Genomic DNA, 20,661 nt, shown 5'->3' on the forward strand with positions numbered 1-20,661 from the left:
ACTGCCCTCTCCAGCTTGGCGTCCAGCATCGACTTTCGAAGTTTCTGCAAGCTCCTCTTGAGGTCCTTGCTGATATTATGCTTCGATGACGCAAAGTCGATGATGGCATCCAGCTGTTCCGTCGCCACCTCGAAGGCCGTAAGCCCATCGCGTTTGCGGTTCATCGCCTCCACAAGCCATGGGCCGTCAATAACCTCTACCGGCGTTTTCTTAGCCGAGAGAAAGGTTGAGTGACCCACGCTGGCGCTGCGCACTGAGCTGCCGACTATTGCCTCTGGCATCCTAGGCGGAGACCTGAACAACCCACCTCTTGCGAAGGGGTGTCGCTTACACTACTACCACTATTTGAAGAATTGACTTGGTTTTCCATTTTGGTCCCACGAGTTGCTCGTGAAAAGAGGTCCACCACGCCAGAGCCCAGCTTGACGCGGTAAGGGACAATCACTGTGGAGGGTGCCCAGGTACCCCACAGGCTCCGTTAAAGGCCTAGCTTATTATTTCACCCCCCTGGCCATGCATCCCCTCGGCACGGGTCGCTTGACGCCTTGGGATTAGGGGTTAGGGACGATGGTCCCGCTCTAACCCGCAGTGGCCATGGGGAGCCCGATATGTGTAAGGACATAAACGGAAACCTTCTTACAAACGAGCGTGAGGTGATCCAAAGGTGGCGACAGCACTACGAAGAGCATCTGAATGGCGATATGGCAGACAACGGTGGCGGTATGGTAATGAACCTAGGAGCACGCGCGCAGGACATGCGACTTCCGGCTCCGAATCTCCAGGAAATCCAGGAGGAGATCGGCCGGCTGAAAAACAACAAAGCCCCTGTAGTTGACCAACTACCAGGAAAGCTGTTTAAACATGGTGGTGAGGCACTGGCTAGAGCGCTGCACTGGGTGATTACCAAGGTTTGGGAGGATGAGGTTCTGCCGCAGGAGTGGATGGAAGGTGTCGTGTGTCCCATCTACAAAAAGGGCGATAAGCTGAATTGTAGCAACTACCGCGCAATCACATTTCTGAACGCCGCCTACAAGGTACTCTCCCAAATTTTATGCCGCCGACTAACACCAATTGCAAGAGAGTTCGTGGGGCAGTACCAGGCGGGATTTATGGGTGAACGTTCTACCACAGACCAGGTGTTCGCCATACGTCAGGTATTGCAGAAATGCCGCGAATACAACGTGCCTACACATCATCTATTTATCGACTTCAAAGCCGCATATGATACAATCGATCGGGACCAGCTATGGCAGCTAATGCACGAAAACGGATTTCCGGATAAACTGATACGGTTGATCAAGGCGACGATGGATCGAGTGATGTGCGTAGTTCGAGTTTCAGGGGCATTCTCGAGTCCCTTCGAAACGCGTATAGGGTTACTGCAAGGTGATGGTCTTTCGTGTCTGCTATTCAACATCGCTTTGGAGGGAGTAATACGAAGGGCAGGGATTGACACGAGTGGTACGATTTTCACGAAGTCCGTCCAGTTATTTGGTTTCGCCGACGACATTGATATCATGGCACGTAACTTGATGACATTGATATCATCTCGTAACTCATGGCACGAGAGGATGGAGGAAGCCTACATCAGACTGAAAGGCGAAGCTAAACGGATTGGACTAGTCGTCAACACGTCGAAGACGAGCTACATGATAGGAAGAGGCTCAAGATAGGTCAATGTAAGCCACCCACCACAAGTTTCTATCGGTGGTGACGAAATCGAGGTGGTTGAAGAATTTGTGTACTTGGGCTCACTGGTGACCCCCGATAACGATACCAGCAGAGAAATTCAGAGACGCATAGTGGCTGGAAATCGTACGTACTTTGGATTCCGCAAGACGCCCCGATCGAATAGAGTTCGCCACCGTACCAAACTGACTATCTACAAAACGTCTATTAGACTGGTAGTTCTCTACGGACACGAGACCTGGACGATGCTCGTGGAGGACCAACGCGCACTGGAAGTTTTCGTAAGGAAAGTGTTGCGTACCATCTATGGTGGGGTGCAGATGGCGGACGGTACGTGGAGGAGACGAATGAACCACGAGTTGCATCAGCTGTTGGGAGAACCATCCATCGTTCACACCGCGAAAATCGGACGACTGCGGTGGGCCGGGCACGTAGCCAGAATGTCGGACAGTAATCAAGGGGAAAATGGTTCTCGACAACGATCCGACGGGAATAAGAAGGCGAGGTGCACAGCGGGCAAGGTGGATCGATCAGGTGGTGGAAGATTTGCGGACCCTCCGCAGACTGCGTGGTTGGCGAAGTGCTGCCATGGACCGAGCTGAATGGAGAAGACTTTTATGTGCAGCATAGGCCACTCCGGCCTTAGTCTGAGTAACCAGCTAAAGAATGATATAAATTTATCTAATTAATTCCTAGACGGTGAACTACCGTGCAAACTCAAACTTCGGACGCTTAAGCACTTTCGATATACAATCATCCTGTTAACTTGCATTTTAAATCACCATTGCAATCACTGAGTACAGTATTTATCTTTGAACCAAGATTTTTTTATGTACAGGTTATCCGACTTGTCAATATCCCCAACTCAGCCATCTTGGATTTTTGTATGGAATTTATGCTCGTTTGTTTACGTTTTGCACTGAAAATGTATGTTCCCCCCCGCCCCCTCCGGGCTGGTTATTCCCATCTACTGACGAAGTCGGATAACCTGTATATACCTGTATAACCTGTATTTAATACGTGCAGAATATTGCAAAGAATGTTTGCAATTTATGAAAATGTCCGGCTTCTGTTTGATTCAAATCTCGGACACCGGCGGGGTTGGATTCATATTTCGGATACAAAGATTCAAACTTCGGACACCTGATTACACAGTACCGGGAAGAATAATTGAAAACAATTATTACTGCACAGCTCAGACTGTCTTTCAATCATTTCGTCGCATTGTTTTAACATGTCTTATTAAAATGTAACTATACTAAATCAAGCGAAAACGATTAGTCCTTCCGTTCCAGCTTGACGAAACATTTCGGTGAAATATTTCAGAAAATTTCCCATACGAATTGAAGCGTCCGAAATTTGAGTGTGTCCGAATTTTGATTATCCACGGTATTTGGACTCGCAAAGCTTATAAATCTTTGGTAGGACCATTTGGTTGATAAATATAAACGAATGAATCGCCTGCTTTGAGCGTGCTTACAGCGGCACAATAGGAGTTAACTTTCTGAAATCAGTATGGCGAAAGGCATCTAAGGCTCGATTTCTCAAAATTAAGCACCTTCATCGAAAAAATATTTGGTAGGCGTAGTAGCGGACACCTTCCTACATAACCGATACCAAATAGTTTTTCATGAATGCTTCCAAAACTCAGCTTATAATTTTCCCTATAAGCCGAGAGCTTCTTATTTGAAACCTTCTAGCAGACATATTGTCACTATGAATGGGGTTCCAATTAATTGGTCTAGCGAAGCTAAATATTTAGGACTTCTGCTAGATCAAAAATTAACTTTTAAAAATCACATTGAAGGCCTTCAAGCCAAATGTAACAAATATATTAAGTGTCTATATCCACTTATAAACAGAAAATCAAAACTTTGTCTTAAGAACAAACTTTTGATTTACAAACTAATTTTTAGTCCTGCCATGTTGTATGCTGTGCCAATATGGACTAGTTGCTGCAATACCAGAAAGAAGGCACTTCAGAGGATTCAAAATAAAATTCTGAAAATGATTCTGAAGTTACCTCCGTGGTATAGTACCAATGAACTTCATAGAATTTCTAATATTGAGACATTGCAACAAATGTCCAATGTCCAACATAATTTCCAATTTTAGACAAAAATCGTTGAAATCTTCTATTGCAACGATTAACTCCTTGTACCCTTAGTATAAAATAGGTTAAGTTTAGTTTAAGTTGAAAACATTGTAATTCCTACATGGTTCAATTAAACCTGAGGAAAAATTCTAACTTCCAGAGGCAATTAAAATGTATTAATAATAACTAAAAATATGACATAGCAAATAAGGATGATAGTGTTAAGAAAACACGGAACACCTAGTCTAAGAGATGAATGCATGTATTAGATAATTAGCAAATAAAATTAGTAAAAAAAAATAGTTCTTCATGAAAAGTTCCTATTTTTGAGAAAACCCGCATTGGATGTCTTTCGCCATACAAATTTCTGATGGTTAACTCATGCTGGCTATTTTGCGCATATATTTACTATAGCGCCCGGATGTGACAGCGGCGGATAGAACATCGGTCACTGCCAATAATTCATTAAAATAATGAAGAAATTTAAAAAGTACGATTTACCTGTTAATCAATTATGGTTTAATAACAAATAAATAACTTGATTTAGTTTTTGACATTTTGAACTCGACGTGGCATTCTTAGGAAAATTTTGAAAATCCAATAAAACCATGGTGTCTTATAAGAAATCCACAAATTCTAATAAACTTTAATTTCTAAATGGCAGACTTTAGTATCAAAGTTAATTGAAAATTAGTTGCCAAGTAATCTCGAGCTAAGAAAATCTTTCAAATCTTATTAGTTTTATCACAGAGAAACAGACGTCTCACTTAGAACAAAATGCAATCAAAATCATCGTCACGAAAACATTGTCCCCCAATGCTAAAATCCCGGTGAGTGGCCAAGCGGCAACCAGATGGCGGTAGTGTGCAAACGTCAAACACAAGCAAAATCGATGAAAGCGCCATCGGTGGCCGATTGACCACCTACAAAAAGTTAAATAAACCGTTAAGAAGGTGTACGATGGAACATATGTTGAGTGAGACGTCTGTTTCTCTGTGGTTTTATGTTTTATTTTGGATTTTAAAAGTCCGACCAATTTATTCACCTCCACACTAGTTTTTTGGGTATCTTTTCTTAATTGTTAATAAACAGAATCAAAATGTGATATTTCTGAAAAAAAAATCAATCAAAAGGTTTTGAATTTAGTGGCTTGTGCCAGAATTAATTCTACAATTTGTTTGAGACTTATTCCGAAGGGTCGCAACCTCGCAACATTTATTTAACAATATTTAACAACCATTTAACAATCATATTGTACTTTCTGTCATCGACGCCCTTATCGCTCATTATTTTCCTGACGTTGAGAAACATCAAACATCATTGTCATGTGATGAAACTGAAGCTGTCCACTATCTTTGTCACTGGAGGGTATTAACAAAAGATATTTTAGTTACCAGATAAAGATTGTCGCTTCGGTTCCCTTTGTTCTGCTGTCCGAAACATGTGTGGTACCCTGTGGTACCTAATTGTCAAATCGTATGTATTTTTCCTTCATTGACATTTAGATCCCCTATCCTTGCCAGCAAAAGATGTTCCGGACAGTGACAATCTTTATCTGGTAACTAAAATATCTTGATTAATTATTTTAGAGCGTCTTAGGGGAAATGCTACAAGGTTAAAAGACAAATTTAATCTTCCATTTACTTCCACTATTCACTTTTTATGTATCAACAAACAGATACATAGGGTAAATGATATATTTTGGACATGTACATATTTTGGACAAGCCTGAGCTTCTTCGATAAATTTTAGATAATGTGTAAGAAAATTTTTATCGAAAGTATGATCATTGCATACTTTTACCTCAACTCTAGCGGCTCCTAATGAGAATTCACAAATCAACTATTATTTATCTTTAAAATTACCTAAAATGTAAAGCTTTCTACCAAAGTGCCTGCTGGACGCCAGTATGCAGGAGAACATGCATTATAGAACTCTTCGTAACATGCACCTGAAACACGTTTAAATTGGTTCAAACGGCAATCTTGAGGTCTTGCGGCCAAAGTTTGATTGTAATTGAGATACTAACATATTCCAATCGCTTAACATGAACTTGAGACGGATGAAAAAGGAATGACCAAAATGAAGTTATGTTTTTATGCATCTGACATTTATTGGTCACCCCATGTACACTACATGGATGAACCATTAATTGCCAACTTTCAGGCTGTTTTCAATGATATCGATAAGATTGCGAAAAAATGTTAATTTCTGGTTTAATCTATGTAAGTTAAGCAAATAAATGCATTTAAATGAATGTGGATACGTGTAGGTAAGTCATACCATTGAGATCTGTAGGTGGCCATTTTTGAATTAGGAGAAAATGACTCTGTCCAAAATATATGCATTTTCCATGTCGAAATTATATATTTGATGTCCAAAAAGAAAATATTTCAGTTCGCAGTATATCACAGTTTACACCTAGTAAACGTAATTTACTCTAAAATTGGGCAATGGAGACACAAGACTAATCATAGGTTATGTATTTGGATGAACCTAGTGGTTTTCAATTGTTTTATACTATTCAATCTCGATATATTTTCTAATGAATGTCCTGCGCTTGTCCAAGATACATCATTTACCCTATTTCGTTTCCTACTTGGAAAAGTCGATAAAAAACACTGAAGAAGTTTCCAAGTAGGAAACGAAAGACGTATCTGTTTGTTGATACATTAAAAGTGAATAGTGGAAGTAAATGGAAGAATAATAGTCTTTTAACCTAAAATATATTTCGTATTAACGCTCACCAGCAGACGTGGTTCTGGTAACAAAACTCCTAAATTCTGTACTCTTTACTTGAGGTTCGCCTTAACATGAATCGGAAATAACCTCACAATTTTCGCAACATATGTACTTACTTAGAGCTTCTTGGATACATATTTCCCAAATTTAATATATAACTACCAGATTCACATAGGCACGGCAAATGCTGGGTAAAGCTTACCATTGGTACTTCACGTACCTGAAGGAATTAAATAGACTTCATCTCGCGGTCCTTAGCCTCTTACCCAGCAACTCCTATCCCTACCTCCCCACGGTGCTGGCCGGGATACGAGCAACCTTAGGGAAGATCGGGTAATCAATCCCGGTGAGAACTATGGTCGTATGCTGACAGGGAAGGGGGGTTTGCTCCTCTCCGGAGGTGCAAATCTTATAGAGCGTCTGTTCTCCATGTCAGGATCGGCTCACAACAGCAATCATCAAGAGAGTACGGACCGGAACCATCGGCGAAGACCACTGCGACGAAAAGGGACTAGCGATAGGAAACTCGGTTCGTGGAACTGCAAATCTCTCAACTTCATCGGGAGCAGACGCATACTCGCTGATGTGCTCAAGAACCGTGGATTCGGCATCGTAGCGATGCAGGAGGTTTGTTGGAAGGGATCAATGGTGCGATCGTTTAGAGGTAATCATACCACCTACCAGAGCTGCGGTAACACACACGAGCTGGGATCAGCTTTCATAGTGATGGGCGACATGCGGCGCGTGATCGGGTGGTGGCCGATCAACGAGAGAATGTGCAGGTTGAGGATCAAAGGCCGGTTCTTCAACTTCAGCATAATCAACGTCCATAGCCCACACTCCGGAAGCACTGATGATGATAAGGACGCATTCTACGGACGCAGCTGGAACGTGAGTACGATAGCTGCCCAAGCCACGACGTTAAAATCATCATAGGAGATTTGAACGCTCAGGTTGGCCAAGAGGAGGAGTTTAGACCGACTATTGGAAAGTTCTGCCCTCACCGGCTGACGAACGAAAACGGCCTACGACTAATTGATTTCGCCGCCTCCAAGAATATGGCCATTCGCAGCACCTACTTCCAACACAGCCTCCCGTATCGGTACACCTGGAGATCACCACTGCAGACAGAATCACAAATCGACCACGTTCTGATTGATGGACGGCACTTCTCCGACATTATCGACGTCAGGACATATCGTGGCGCTAACATCGACTCTGACCACTATCTGGTGATGGTTAAACTGCGCCCAAAACTATCCGTCCGAACATTGTTCGGTACCGACGACCGCCGCGGTACGACCTAGAGCGACTGAAGCAACCTGATGTCGCCACTGCATACGCGCAGCATCTCGAGGCAGCGTTGCTGGAAGAGGGTGAGCTCGATGGGGCCCCTCTGCTGCTGGAATACAGTTAAAGCAGCCATTAACGACGCAGCGGAGAACAACGTCGGGTATATGGGACGAAGTCGACGGAACGATTGGTTCGACAAAGAGTGCAGACAGATGCTGGAGGAGAAGGACGCAGCAAGGGCGGTCGCGCTGCAGCAAGGTACCCGGCAGAACGTGGAACGTTATAGACGGAAGCGGAGACAGCAGACCCGCCTTTTTCAGGAGAAGAAACGCCGCCTGGAAGAAGCGGAGTGCGAGGAGATGGAACAGCTGTGCCGTTCTCAAGAAACACGCAAGTTCTACCAGAAGCTCAACGCATCCCGCAAAGGCTTCGTGCCGCGAGCCGAAATGTGCCGGGATAAGGATGGGAGCATCTTGACAGACGAACGTGTGGTGATCGAAAGGTGGAAGCAGCACTACGAGGAACATTTGAATGGCGCTGAGAGTACAGGCAGTGAAAGTCAAAGCAGCGGAGCAGATGACTACGTCAGTTCAGCGGACGATGGAAGCCAACCAGCCCCCATCTTGAGGGAAGTGAAGGATGCCATCCAACAGCTAAAGACCAATAAAGCAGCTGGTAAGGATGGTATCGGACCTGAGCTCATCAAGATGGGCCCGGAAAAGCTAGTCACCTGCCTGCACAAATTGATAGTCAGAATCTGGGAAACTGAACAGCTACCGGAGGAGTGGAAGGAAGGGGTTATATGCCCCATCTACAAGAAAGGCGACAAACTGGAGTGTGAGAACTTTCGAGCGATCACCATCCTTAATGCCGCCTACAAAGTGGTATCCCTGATCATCTTCCGTCGTCTGTCACCATTAGTGAACGAGTTCGTGGGAAGTTATCAAGCCGGCTTCCTTGACGGCCACTCGACAACGGACCAGATCTTTACTGTACGGCAAATCCTTTAAAAATGCCGTGAATACAAGGTCCCAACGCACCATCTGTTCGTTGATTTCAAGGCGGCATACGACAGTATAGACCGCGTAGAGCTATGGAAAATTATGGACGAGAACAGCTTCCCTGGGAAGCTTACCAGACTGATCAAAGCAACGGTGGATGGTGTGCAAAACTGTGTGAAGATTTCGGGCGAACACTCCAGTTCGTTCGATAGACGGGGATACCTTCGAGGTGATCGAGGAATTTGTCTACCTCGGATCCTTGCTAACGGCTGATAACAATGTCAGTCGTGAAATACGAAGGCGCATCATCTGTGGAAGTCGGGCCTACTACGGACTTCAGAAGAAACTGCGGTCAAAAAAGATTCGCCACCGCACCAAATGTGTCATGTACAAGACGCTAATAAGACCGGTTGTCCTCTACGGACATGAAACATGGACAATGCTCGAGGAGGACTTACAAGCACTCGGAGTATTCGAGAGACAGGTACTTAGAAAATGAGACGGTGTGCAAGAAGACGGTGTGTGGCGGCGAAGAATGAACCATGAGCTCGCCCAGCTCTACGGCGAACCCAGTATCCAGAAGGTAGCTAAAGCCGAAAGGGTACGATGGGCAGAATGCCGGACAGCAACCCTGCAAAGATGGTGTTCGCTTCCGATCCGGCAGGTACGAGACGACGTGGAGCGCAGCGAGCAAGATGGGCAGACCAGGTGCAAAATGACTTGGCGAGAGTGGGGCGTGTCCGAGGATGGAGAGATGCGGCCTCGAACCGTGTATTGTGGCGTCAAATTGTTGATTCAGTGTTATCTGTTTAGATGTAGACTAAATAAATGAATGAATGTACGATACATTCTTCTATCTACCGATTCAGGTAGTTCGACGTAAAAATTTTCAAAACGCTTCGGGACTGTACCGGCGTTAACTCTTTCGCTTCTACGCAGGTGTTTGTCCATATAAACTGGCAATTGATTTTCGAAGGACCAATGTTACAAATTGCAACGCAGCGCAATATACACCGGGGCTCACCTGCCGGGTAAGAAAAGGACCAATGCGTCCGATATACCACCGCTATTTTTACTAACGACCACACTAGCAATTCGGATAAACACCACTTTTCACTGAACAACGGTTTCGACGGTTTACAAATTCAATTTATTTTCACGTGTTCTCTTCATCACGCTTACTTTACGAATGAATGCCTAAAGTTAAATTTGAATTTCTTCAACCGCGTTGCCTAGCAACCTACTTAGATTCTATGATTGCTTTGATGTCTTGCATTAAAATTGTTTTTTTTTTCGTTATAGCGCTCAGTAGCCTAGCAACTTATTAATCAATGGTTGCTATGATTGGATTTTGTTTCCAACAGTAATGAATCACGATACAATTTCAGTTCAGTTGTTCATCTCAAAAATGATAGATTTTATGAAATAAAAGACAAATTTTACTTAAATTTATTTTATGTCTGATGGGCAGCAGCAAAATAATAAAATAAAAAAAAAACTTTGCAAGTTTATGTAGATTAGAACCATGTACTAAGAGCAGAATAGCATTTTTGCCAACGTCCCATGGAAAAGGTCCATGTGATGCTATTGGTGGCACTCTCAAGCGAATGGCGAAGAGAGCAAGTCTTGCTCGAGATTATGGAAATAACATAACAACGCCACATGTAGTAGAAATTTAGCTTCGTGATATTGTTATCTGTTTGTTTAACTGCCCAGCTGTACAGCTCTCGTGGTGTTACAGAAATTCTAAATGAAACGGATATACGATATCTCCAAAAATTAATACTTGTGACCAATTTCGGGAAGGGTAATCTAATATTTATCATTTACTATTATCATTTGAGGCATATATGGAGCATTCTCTTGAAGATCATATAACTTTGACATAATAAAATTTGTAAATAAGCTCAAACAGAGGGTGGCTTATACTGCCGTGAATCGCATATTTGTCCCATCTTTGCTGGGTTTCCTATTCATATGGGACAAATAGACAAATATGCGATTCACGGCAGTATATTACCCCGTATGTTCATTTTGCTCATATTAGCAAATTAGTAATAGCAATTCTATTACAATTAATTGCATATTATTCGGCAACTCGACCGTACGAAAACCATTTTTTTGTTAAATATCTTGGCACAGCACATGTTTCGAAATGGACAAATTGATATGAAATTTGCGAAAAAGAATCCACGTGTCTTGGAGGGACTCGAACCCTCAACCTCCTACTCTCTAGATAGGCTTGATAACCCCTACATAACAAGACCACTTAAAGGTCACGTTTGCGGAAAAGCCATCAGAATCCGAGTACCAACCTCCACCGCGGTTATCTCTCTTTTTTGCAAATTGAATATCTTTCGGATGCTTGATTTGTCCAATCTCCACATGTGCTTTACTGTTGTATATCCACAGTCAAGCAAGTGCACATTGTTTATTAAACGAGAGGATCGCATTCAATGCCCCGGACTGATATAGAATGCGAATCAATCGAATTGTTGGGGGCATGGAATGCGATCCTTTCGTTTAATAAACAATGTGCACTCGGCTTTATACAATGCTCTAACATGTGGAGATGAACAAATCAAGCATCCAGATATTCAATTTGCAAAAAGAAACTAACCGCAGTGAAAGTTATCTGAATGGAACATATCAATCCATTCAACATGTGCTACAAGATATTTAACAAATTCTATTACATTTTTGCCTTTCTCGTACAACAAAGTTGTACCGAAAGGCTATCATTTCACTCCGAAAACGAACTTTCTATATAAGTCTCGGAGACCCATAGTGTTATATACCAACCAACTCAGCTCGACGAGCTGAGCAAATATCTGTCTGTCCGTGTGTATGTGTTTTTTTACGAGGTTTAAAGGCCATCAAAAATCTGCGCGACAGACACCTTAAAGGCGAACAGGGCTGGGCTCCTCCTGACCTGCTGAAAATGTGCCTCCTAGATGATTCCGGGTCCCTTATCCTCCTTGCTTCGATCCCCCCGGACCACGGGAAGCTGTGACTACTTCGGGGGGAAACTTCCGCACTGTTGACTGTTGGTGCCCCGACTACTGGCGGCTGTCGCAGGGGACGCTTTCGCGCATTGCGCCTACTTCGTCTTCGGGTTGCAGAGGTAGTCCGCCAGTTCCGGTGGTGGATGGCGTCCGCACTGGCGGTGCCCTACATACCCGAAGCGCTTTCTTCTTTTTTCTTCAGCAAGTTGGCTGTTCGAGTGCCAAGATCGGTTCGACGATTCCGGTTGGCAGAAGACTTCCGGTTCGCCGGCGCCTCGACTTCCCGAGGCCAAACACTGTTCACTGGACTCACACTGGATTTTCCCCCGAGATTACGCTTATTCGCTGGTCACTACTCCATCTACGCTGCAGCGCTGACAGTATTTGCGTGACGACTCTGCTGACCACATTCCACGTGCATTCTTCGTGACACATTCGCTCTGCAATGTTGTCCGCCCGTAGGGCAGGCATTCCTCTACGTACTTCCACAAACCTTGGGCAATCGAATACCACGTGTTCTGGAGTCTCTTCGACATTCTCACACTCTGGACATAACGGTGAATTAGTATGTCCAAACCGATGTAAGTACTTCCGGAAGCATCCGTGGCCCGACAGAAGCTGCGTCAGGTGAAAGTTCACTTCACCATGCTTTCTGTTCATCCACACCGACAGGTTTGGGATGAGCCGGTGGGTCCACCTTCCTTTCTCCGTACTGTGCCACTCTTGTTGCCATCTCGCCATCGATCGGATTCTCACCTCCTTCCTTACGATTCTGGTGTCTCTTCGCCGATAACACTCGATGTCTTCCTCCAGGGTGATGCAGATGGGTAGTATCCCAGCAATAACAGATACTGCCTCTGACGATATCGTTCTATATGCGCTTTTCAGCTTTTCCCGGTATGTGTGTGTGTGTATGTGTGTGCACAAAAGCTAAGTAAAACATTAAACAACTTTTCATATAGTAATCCTTAACCGATTTTTTCGCCGATTTCTTTAACCGGTGGTAAAGCCTAGTTGATCACTATTGAATTTGATATCGATCGACCGTTGCGTTCAAAAGTTATAAAGAAAATGGTACATCGAACTGTATTAGCGCCATATAAGGTTGGTGTCTTGGCTAAATGCGAGAAAGGCAGTATCACTACTCGGTGAGTTAAGTTGGGTTTTTTTGACATTTCACATCGCTGGTATCATTTAATATTTTGAGTAGAACTAACGTTTCACGTCGTAAATATTAGGACATATAGCAAGTACTATTCGACAATATTTTAGAGGAAACATATTTCTATAGAAGTTCAACGTACACTGCGGAATTCAGCTTCTGAAATGAGTTATTGGCTGAATACTAAATAATAATAGTGCTGTCCAATGAGTAGCTCGAAGTTGTTCTCCTAGCGTATACGCGGATGAGTAGATTTTTTTTATCCGCGGTACAATCCTGTCCATTGAGAGCTCGAATTAGATTACAATCGCTTTTCAGCTAATTTTTGGCGTCCATTCAACTACTTCAACCAACTTGAAGTTGGTTGTGCTGGCGCCTACTCAAACAAATCCATCCATCATCAAAACAGAACAACGAAACAATTGAAAAATACCAAAATATTTTTTCTTCTGGTTGGTGAGCTCTCATTGAGAGCTCAACTCGAAGTAGCTTGGCATCTCTTTGTGGCCAAAAATTGTCGAGTTAGTCCTAGGTACTTCAAGAAAGTTCGAGTCATTAGACAGCACTAATAATACAAGGGAAATCTTTCCAAAGGACACACATGTGATACATAAAACTCAGTCTATTGTAAACGGACCTCATCTCAAGTATGATATGCGGCCAAAAAAATACATACATAGGTAAAATTGCCAACACATATGAAAGGATTCTACTTAGCCTCCATCAAGGCGCGGAAGGCGTGCGGTACCGTGTGGATTTCTTTGGACCTCTTCCGGAGTTGGATTCGTTGCTGAAATGAACGAAAAACTTAATCGCCTGGTCTATGGATCGAAACGATTTTTCACTTACGCCGATTTCCTCTAGGGCTCACCCTGCGACGCTTGATGTTGCTCGGGCCCGGTTGTTGCCCATCGTCCGCCGACGGAGGTCGTCGACCTGTACGGCGCGGTGGTGGAGGCATATCAATCACACAGCTGTCGGAACTGTCCGAACCATAGGACAGCTCCGACTGATTACCATTGCCCATCGATTGGGAACTTATGTCCACCGATTGTGATGATGACTGACCAGCTGCAACTGGCATCTGCGATGATTGCTGACTGACGTGCTGAGATAATGACTGGGACGATGGCCGAACGTCCCAGATTCCAGACGGCTCTGCTGATGATATTTGAAACTCGTTCACTACGCCCGAGGCTATCGAAGCAAGGTCGCTTTCGTCGTCGGAATCTGTACGTGGAATGACAAAGTGGATGCTCTTCAGATGTTTGTGCTCTGTAGAGCAATATTATCGTGAAATATTTCGTGATTAATCATAGATTTCAAAAATTCCTTTATCGTAGAGTTATTTAAAATGTTAGGCAACTTTTGTTCTTCTTGAAATGTTGAACATGCAATCCATCAATTATTATTACTTACCGTCGACGGCACGAATCTCACGGTCGGAATCGCTCATCACTTGTTCCTGTTCGGCACATTCCTCTATAATACTGTCCTGGGGAACAACGACCATCGCTGTTCGGCAGCGTGGCTTCGGTCTCATTGCCGATCGCGGAGTCTTATCAATCAGAATGTCAAAGTTATCTATCAGCTGGCTCCCTCCGGCCTCCGATATGTTCATGTAGCTAACGCAGATGTCGTGGTACTTTTGTTTCATGGTTTCGCACAGTTCATTCTCATCGCTGCAGTTTCGGTTAGGCATCCGGTGAGCTTCCGGGAACAAGTTCATCAGCAGCTTGAGTTTAAACGATTTGGGTGCTTTCCGCTTGGCCACCACTTTGTAGGGCGAGTGCAGCTGAGTGTTTTCTGTGATGATGATCCTTTCCATGTTCGAGTATTGCTCGTCGTCCGGATGGGAGTATACAAAATCCTCCAGCAGTGCAAGCAGTCGCTGATCGTTCAGAATGCTGTCTGCTCGGAAAAGGTTATCATTGGGGAAAAGCTGCCTGAAGAGGGCCGGATGCGGAGAACAGATTGGACAGAATAGTTGGATGCGCTGGAAAAGAACTTAAGATTTAGACAAGCGAATAGAGCTAAACAAAATGTCAAATACCTTTGCTTCCGGGCAGAACTTGATGGATTTTTCATTGTAACCGAGGTAAATCATAAACGGAGAGTATTGACCACAAGTGAAGCAACTGGGAAAATGGTTCCTGCCTGAAGCAGAAAACAACGAATCCGACGCGTTGTAGATTGAAGCAACCATTTTCGACGATTCTCACTTTTACCACAAGTAGACAAAACTCACTACAACATTTTAGTCATTTAAGGATCAATATTAATAATATATGAATTGAAATAGAGAAAAAATTAAGTTTTTGTGTTTTTAAAATATAAATTTTGGTATTTTGAGCAACCGCCAACCTGACCCGCGTCAAAAATCAAAACAAGTTTATGTCGATTGTCGACTTCTTTGTCAAATGCGCAGGGGACCAAAAAAAGTCAATACACTGGACCAAAATCTCCTCACGACAATTATTGGGTTGTTTACAGGGGGGAGTTATGCTACGTTTAGACAAGGCAAGTGAATTGAGCAAGTCGCTTGAATCGAACGCGAACTGAAAAAAGATATTTTAGTTACTAGATAAAGATTGTCGCTTCGGTTCCCTTTGTTCTGCTGTCCGAAACATGTGTGGTACATACCTGTCAAATCGTATGGATTTTCCTTCTTTGACGTTTAGCTCCCCTATCCTCGCCAGCAAAAGATGTTCCGGACAGCGACGACAGCGACAATATTTATCTAGTAACTAAAATATCTTTTGAACTGAACGTGTAAACACCTTAAATCAATTCACTTGAACGAAAAGAAAGTTGAACATGTTCAACTTTTGGCAAGTCAATTGAATTCAACTGAGTTGTTCAATTCACTTGCCCTGTCAAAACGTAGCCTGTCATCCACGAACAAATCAAGCCTACCTAAGATGTACACGGAAGAAAAAAAGTACCCAAAATTGAGTACTTTTAAACTTACTTTTGAGTTATTTTTTCTCTCCGCTTTCATCCACTCTTTCTTTTGTTGTCAAAAACAAAAGAGCCAAACAATCCAACGACGCCAGTTCAATACGGGAAGCCAATGTTGAGTTTTATTACCTGAGGTCGAAATTGAGTGAATTAAACTTAAATTTGGGTCAATAAATTTTCCGTTGGATACTTTTTTAACATGGGAGTAAAGGCAAACTACTTAGACCCTACTTACTCAATTTTCGCTTCCCGTACGGATGTTCGAGGTTGGGTGAATTAAACTCACTATTAGGTAGTTTATTTCTTCCGTGTATTATCCGGGCCTCGCTGCTTGGGAAAGGCGGGCCACCCCGCTTGGCAAGAGTACCATTTTTCGAACTGGAATCTTGTAGGATATTGGTTAACCTACACTACTGCTAACTAACGAAAAAATTGTGGGATTGTTTATTTACATTTGCTTCAAACTATAGATAGTAGAATCTATAGATGAGCGAATGCATGGCTGAGTCGATTTTTTTGCCCGTGAACACGCGCATATGACGTCACAGCCCTTAACGTTTCCATTGAAATCGTGACGTCATGCTCGTTTGGAGACACGTTTGACAGTTCGTTTGGAGACAGAGGATTTATCTTCGCTCATCTATATATTCCACTATCTATACTTCAAACTACATGCAGAGGAGGCGCGATGCACCGCATATTACCCCCCTGGTTGTTTAGGAGTATATATATATATATATATATATATATATATATATATATATATATATATATATATAATAATAATAAATAAAATACAATCGAACACTGCTGTCATTTCGCGAAAAGCACGTGGTTTTGTTTTGAGCGGGAAAATACTGCCTATCTTTTAACACGGCGGCTATCTTGACGTTTATCTTCGCAGTCGAGCCTGCGAGTGTAAGACCACCGCAGCATTCTAGAAAAAGATAAGCGCGACAATATTAACTGCGAGGTTTCTAAGCCAGGTTACCATTTTTGCATTCGTATATCATGAGGCTAGCACGATGATACTTTTATGCCCAGGAAAGTCGAGACAATTTTCAATCCGAAAATTGCCAAGACCGACACCGGGAATCGAACCCAGCCACCCTCAGCATGGTCTTGCTTTGTAGCCGCGCGTCTTATGGGCCAAACACAATTGATACGTTTGCGTGCGATTTGACAGTTTTCCCATGAGAAAACTGTCAAAACGCACGCAAACGTATCAATTGTGTTTGGCCCATTACCGCATGGCTAAGGAGGCCGGTTCTTCGCGTTGGACTCGGGGGCAGCCAACCAATCACGAACTCGATCCTTGTCGGAGTCAGTGGAAAGTACTACTGAACTGTCAAAAAAAGTTCATTCGACGACGACCGAATTCATTCGTGACGTCATGCTGCAGAACCTAATACACTGACGTTGGTGTGCGAAAAACTGCGCTTGGAGAACTCAATTAAAGTGTTTTTTTAATTTTCAGTGTAGTAAAAATTCAGTGTAGTGAAGAAAAGCGTGCGGATGTCATTAATTCGTCATCACGAAACAGCTGTTTTAGCTTGGCGTCGCGGTGCCATTAGGGGGTCGTGAGAGGGCTTGGGAGTGTTGGAAAGATAAAGATAGGCAGTTGCATGTAGAGTACGAGTTTTGCGTTTGCGAAGCAGAGAAAGAACAATCATCATTGGTGACCGCCGACCCCGGTTCGTTACGTTTGCAAAAAACTTTGGATTTTTTTAGGCGATTGTGGTGGTTTTACGAAATACCCACGTACTTACTATCTACTTCATTTTATAGACCACTCAAGATAACTGTGGATTGCTGTTTCGTTAACAACGCTGCACTACTGCTGAATAAAATCAATCAAAATGTTGAAGAACATTCTCGTTCCTAGAACTAATTCATTGGGACTCGGTGAGTAGACGAAGTGAAAGTAAAACTAATTATTGCCTCCTCATGCAACCAGATCACTTATTATGGATTGTTATCTATCTACAGGTACAATGGCCTTAATACGACAGCTGAGCATTCAACCCACCCAATGCTCCAAGCCGCGTACGGCGATCGTGATGTTAAATATGGGAGGTCCTCAAAACACGGATCAGGTGCACGATTACTTGCACCGGATTATGACTGATCGCGATATGATCCAGCTTCCCGTTCAAAGGTAATAAAAAGCACATTATAAGAGGTTTTGTATTAACAATAATCAACTATCTATTTTTTTTTTAAATTCAGCAAACTGGGCCCCTGGATTGCTAAGCGACGTACACCCGAAGTGCAGAAGAAATACAATGAAATCGGAGGCGGATCACCCATTTTCAAGTGGACCAACATCCAGGGTGAACTGCTGTGCAAACAGTTGGATAAGGTGTCACCGGAAACGGCTCCCCACAAGCACTACGTGGCCTTCCGCTACGTGACGCCCTTGACGGAGGATACCTTGAAGCAAGTGGAACAAGACCAACCGGAGCGGGTGGTCCTATTTTCGCAGTACCCTCAGTACAGCTGCGCTACATCTGGTTCCAGTTTCAATGCCATTTTTACTCACTACAAGTCAAACAAGAATGGTCTGTCCAACGCCAAGTGGAGTATTATTGATCGCTGGAGCACACACCCCTTACTGGCCAAGACCTTTGCCGATAATATCCGGAAAGAATTGGAAAAATTCCCAGCCGAAAAGCGTAAGGATGTTATCCTGCTATTTTCTGCACATTCCCTACCGCTGAAAGCGGTCAATCGTGGCGACGCGTACCCATCCGAAGTAGGGGCCAGCGTGCAGAATGTGATGGAACAGCTCAACTACTGCAATCCGTACTGCTTGGTGTGGCAATCGAAAGTAGGCCCACTACCCTGGTTGGAACCGTTCACCGATGATGCCATCAAGGGCTACGTTAAGCAGGGTAAGAAAAATTTTATCCTGGTCCCAATTGCATTTGTCAATGAGCATATCGAGACGCTACATGAGTTGGACATTGAATACTGCGAGGAATTGGCCCACGAAGTGGGTGCTGAGAAGATTGGTCGAGCGGCGGCGCCCAACGATCACCCTCTGTTTATCGATGCCTTGACGGATGTGGTGCATAATCACCTGAAGAATGGAAATGCGGTGAATCCGAAATTTCTACTCCGGTGTCCGTCTTGCGTTAATTCCAAGTGCTTATCAAGCAAACAATGGTACCAGGAGTTATGCAATTAGAACTAAGTATTTTATTGATTGTCAAAAATAGTGGTGGATGATAGAATCTTGTGTTAGTTGTTCTGTTACGTTAATGGGATGGAACTAAAACTATTTGAAATATATTACTTTACGTGAAAGAAAAATACATAGTAAGACGTATCCCAAACTCCCTGCAATTTAATTTCAAAGAATGATATTCAAACTCGATAAGAATGTGTAATTCACCCTGATTTAAATCCAAACTCAATCCATATCTAATCCAAATCCAATCCAAATCCAATTCAAATCCAATCCAAAGTCAATCCAAATCCATTCCAAATCCGTACATTTAATCCAACTTTTAGTTTCGCGTACAGTACACTATCAACCATTTGCCATAAACTAGTATTGCTAGCCAATAACTCCAAACTAATCTTACGCATAATGAATTCGAACTTCCGAATAGCTTTGTAAAATCCGGCAACCTTATTAATTTTTCAAATTCCAAGATATCTGCTCCTACAGGCTACAGGTAATCCCGCTATGGCTACTAAATCAGTACATTCCAAGATAAATTTCTAGATAATATATTTGGCTTTCCGAACAGTTTCGAACAGTACAGCGTGGTACAGCATTGAATATTTCTCCATTTCTCTCAGGTTTCGTTATATAATAGCTTGACTGGTAGTCTCATGTACGTTGCCAAGTGGCTTCGTGTAATCGAGTATTTGATTTTGATTAAAACAAATTTAGGACTTTGAAATTTTCTAGATCGTAAACCATTTTCCGTTGGTCTTCCATACTCACCTTGTAGTTTCACAAACTACAATACATTTTTTTCGGCCACCTTTCATACACGCCTAGTTTTCTAAATAGATAGTTTTCTAAACCATTTTCCGACGGTCTTCGAGGCGCGTCTTGTGATTTAGCAAACCACAAACCATTTTCCGCGTTTTGTGGTTTAGCAAACCATAAACCATTTTCCGACGGTCTTCGAGACGCGTCTTGTGATTTAGCAAACCTCAAACCATTTTCCTACAATCTTCGAGACGCGTCTTGTGATTTTGCAAACAGAAATATATCACTCGTCACTTTAACTCTTTGAATTCAACTCACCTCATGAAATCAGCGACAGGATCCAAAAATTAGACTGGCAGGATCGCCAAAATGTGTGGCCCTGAATGGCCGGAACGAAGTTATGACGGCGACTCCCCGTGGATGCGTGTGTACGCCGCGGAGGTCTGACTGGAAGAGGCAAAATCATGGCTTGCTGCTCGACGATTGACACGCTGATGTGTGAATCTATGCCGCTGAAGACATTTTACTCAAACCCCACAGTACGGATTGCGATTGTGTCGGTATTTTCGAAGAGCGGACTGCTTACAACTTTTTAGTTTACGGAGATTCCTGTTTGTCCAAGGAGGTTTCAGCGGAGGACGCTTGAGTGGTACATGGAGCTCCACAACTTGCCGGATTTCATGATTGAATATGGTGATCATATCATTTAGTTTAGAGTCCAGGAATCGCCAATCGATTGATAAAAATGCACATGTTAAGAGATC

At 43.2% G+C, this 20,661-nt stretch overlaps 2 protein-coding genes across 4 annotated transcripts; one reads left to right on the top strand and one right to left on the bottom strand.

Annotated features, from left to right (window-relative positions):
- Positions 1-13,594: 13,594 nt before the first annotated feature.
- On the bottom strand, positions 13,595-15,395 carry LOC134208264 (uncharacterized). 2 transcript variants are annotated; one of them, XM_062684291.1, is made up of 4 exons: positions 15,041-15,395; positions 14,407-14,983; positions 13,837-14,262; positions 13,595-13,777 (listed from the first exon to the last, which is right to left on the bottom strand). In XM_062684291.1, exons 1-4 carry the CDS (start codon positions 15,191-15,193, stop codon positions 13,701-13,703), a joined length of 1,233 nt encoding a protein of 410 aa, XP_062540275.1. In that variant the 5' UTR covers positions 15,194-15,395; the 3' UTR covers positions 13,595-13,700. The 2 variants fall into 2 exon arrangements, with proteins under 2 accessions (XP_062540275.1, XP_062540276.1); XM_062684292.1 differs by having other exon boundaries at positions 13,837-14,217; positions 15,041-15,394.
- Positions 15,396-17,469: 2,074 nt separating this feature from the next.
- Positions 17,470-19,231, top strand: LOC134208266 (ferrochelatase, mitochondrial). Of its 2 annotated transcripts, XM_062684293.1 has the most exons (4): positions 17,470-17,642; positions 17,737-17,853; positions 17,938-18,106; positions 18,178-19,231. In XM_062684293.1, exons 2-4 carry the CDS (start codon positions 17,808-17,810, stop codon positions 19,136-19,138), a joined length of 1,176 nt encoding a protein of 391 aa, XP_062540277.1. In that variant the 5' UTR covers positions 17,470-17,642; positions 17,737-17,807; the 3' UTR covers positions 19,139-19,231. The 2 variants fall into 2 exon arrangements, with proteins under 2 accessions (XP_062540277.1, XP_062540278.1); XM_062684294.1 differs by lacking the exon at positions 17,470-17,642 and having other exon boundaries at positions 17,649-17,853.
- The last annotated feature ends 1,430 nt before the right edge of the window (positions 19,232-20,661 follow it).

This window comes from Armigeres subalbatus, chromosome 1, assembly GCF_024139115.2.
Source record: "Armigeres subalbatus isolate Guangzhou_Male chromosome 1, GZ_Asu_2, whole genome shotgun sequence".
NCBI lineage: Eukaryota > Metazoa > Arthropoda > Insecta > Diptera > Culicidae > Armigeres > Armigeres subalbatus.

Bases quoted from the DNA above. Each gene is read 5' to 3' on its own strand.
- LOC134208264 (XM_062684291.1), bottom strand. From the start codon at position 15,193: ATGGTTGCTTCAATCTACAACGCGTCGGATTCGTTGTTTTCTGCTTCA. The intron at 14,984-15,040 runs GTATTTGACATT...GTTCTTTTCCAG, and splicing joins AGTTCTGCCCGGAAGCAAAG to CGCATCCAACTATTCTGTCC. The intron at 14,263-14,406 runs GTAAGTAATAAT...ATTGCTCTACAG, and splicing joins TGAGATTCGTGCCGTCGACG to AGCACAAACATCTGAAGAGC.
- LOC134208266 (XM_062684293.1), top strand. From the start codon at position 17,808: ATGTTGAAGAACATTCTCGTTCCTAGAACTAATTCATTGGGACTCG. The intron at 17,854-17,937 runs GTGAGTAGACGA...ATCTATCTACAG, and splicing joins AACTAATTCATTGGGACTCG to GTACAATGGCCTTAATACGA. The intron at 18,107-18,177 runs GTAATAAAAAGC...TTTTAAATTCAG, and splicing joins ATCCAGCTTCCCGTTCAAAG to CAAACTGGGCCCCTGGATTG.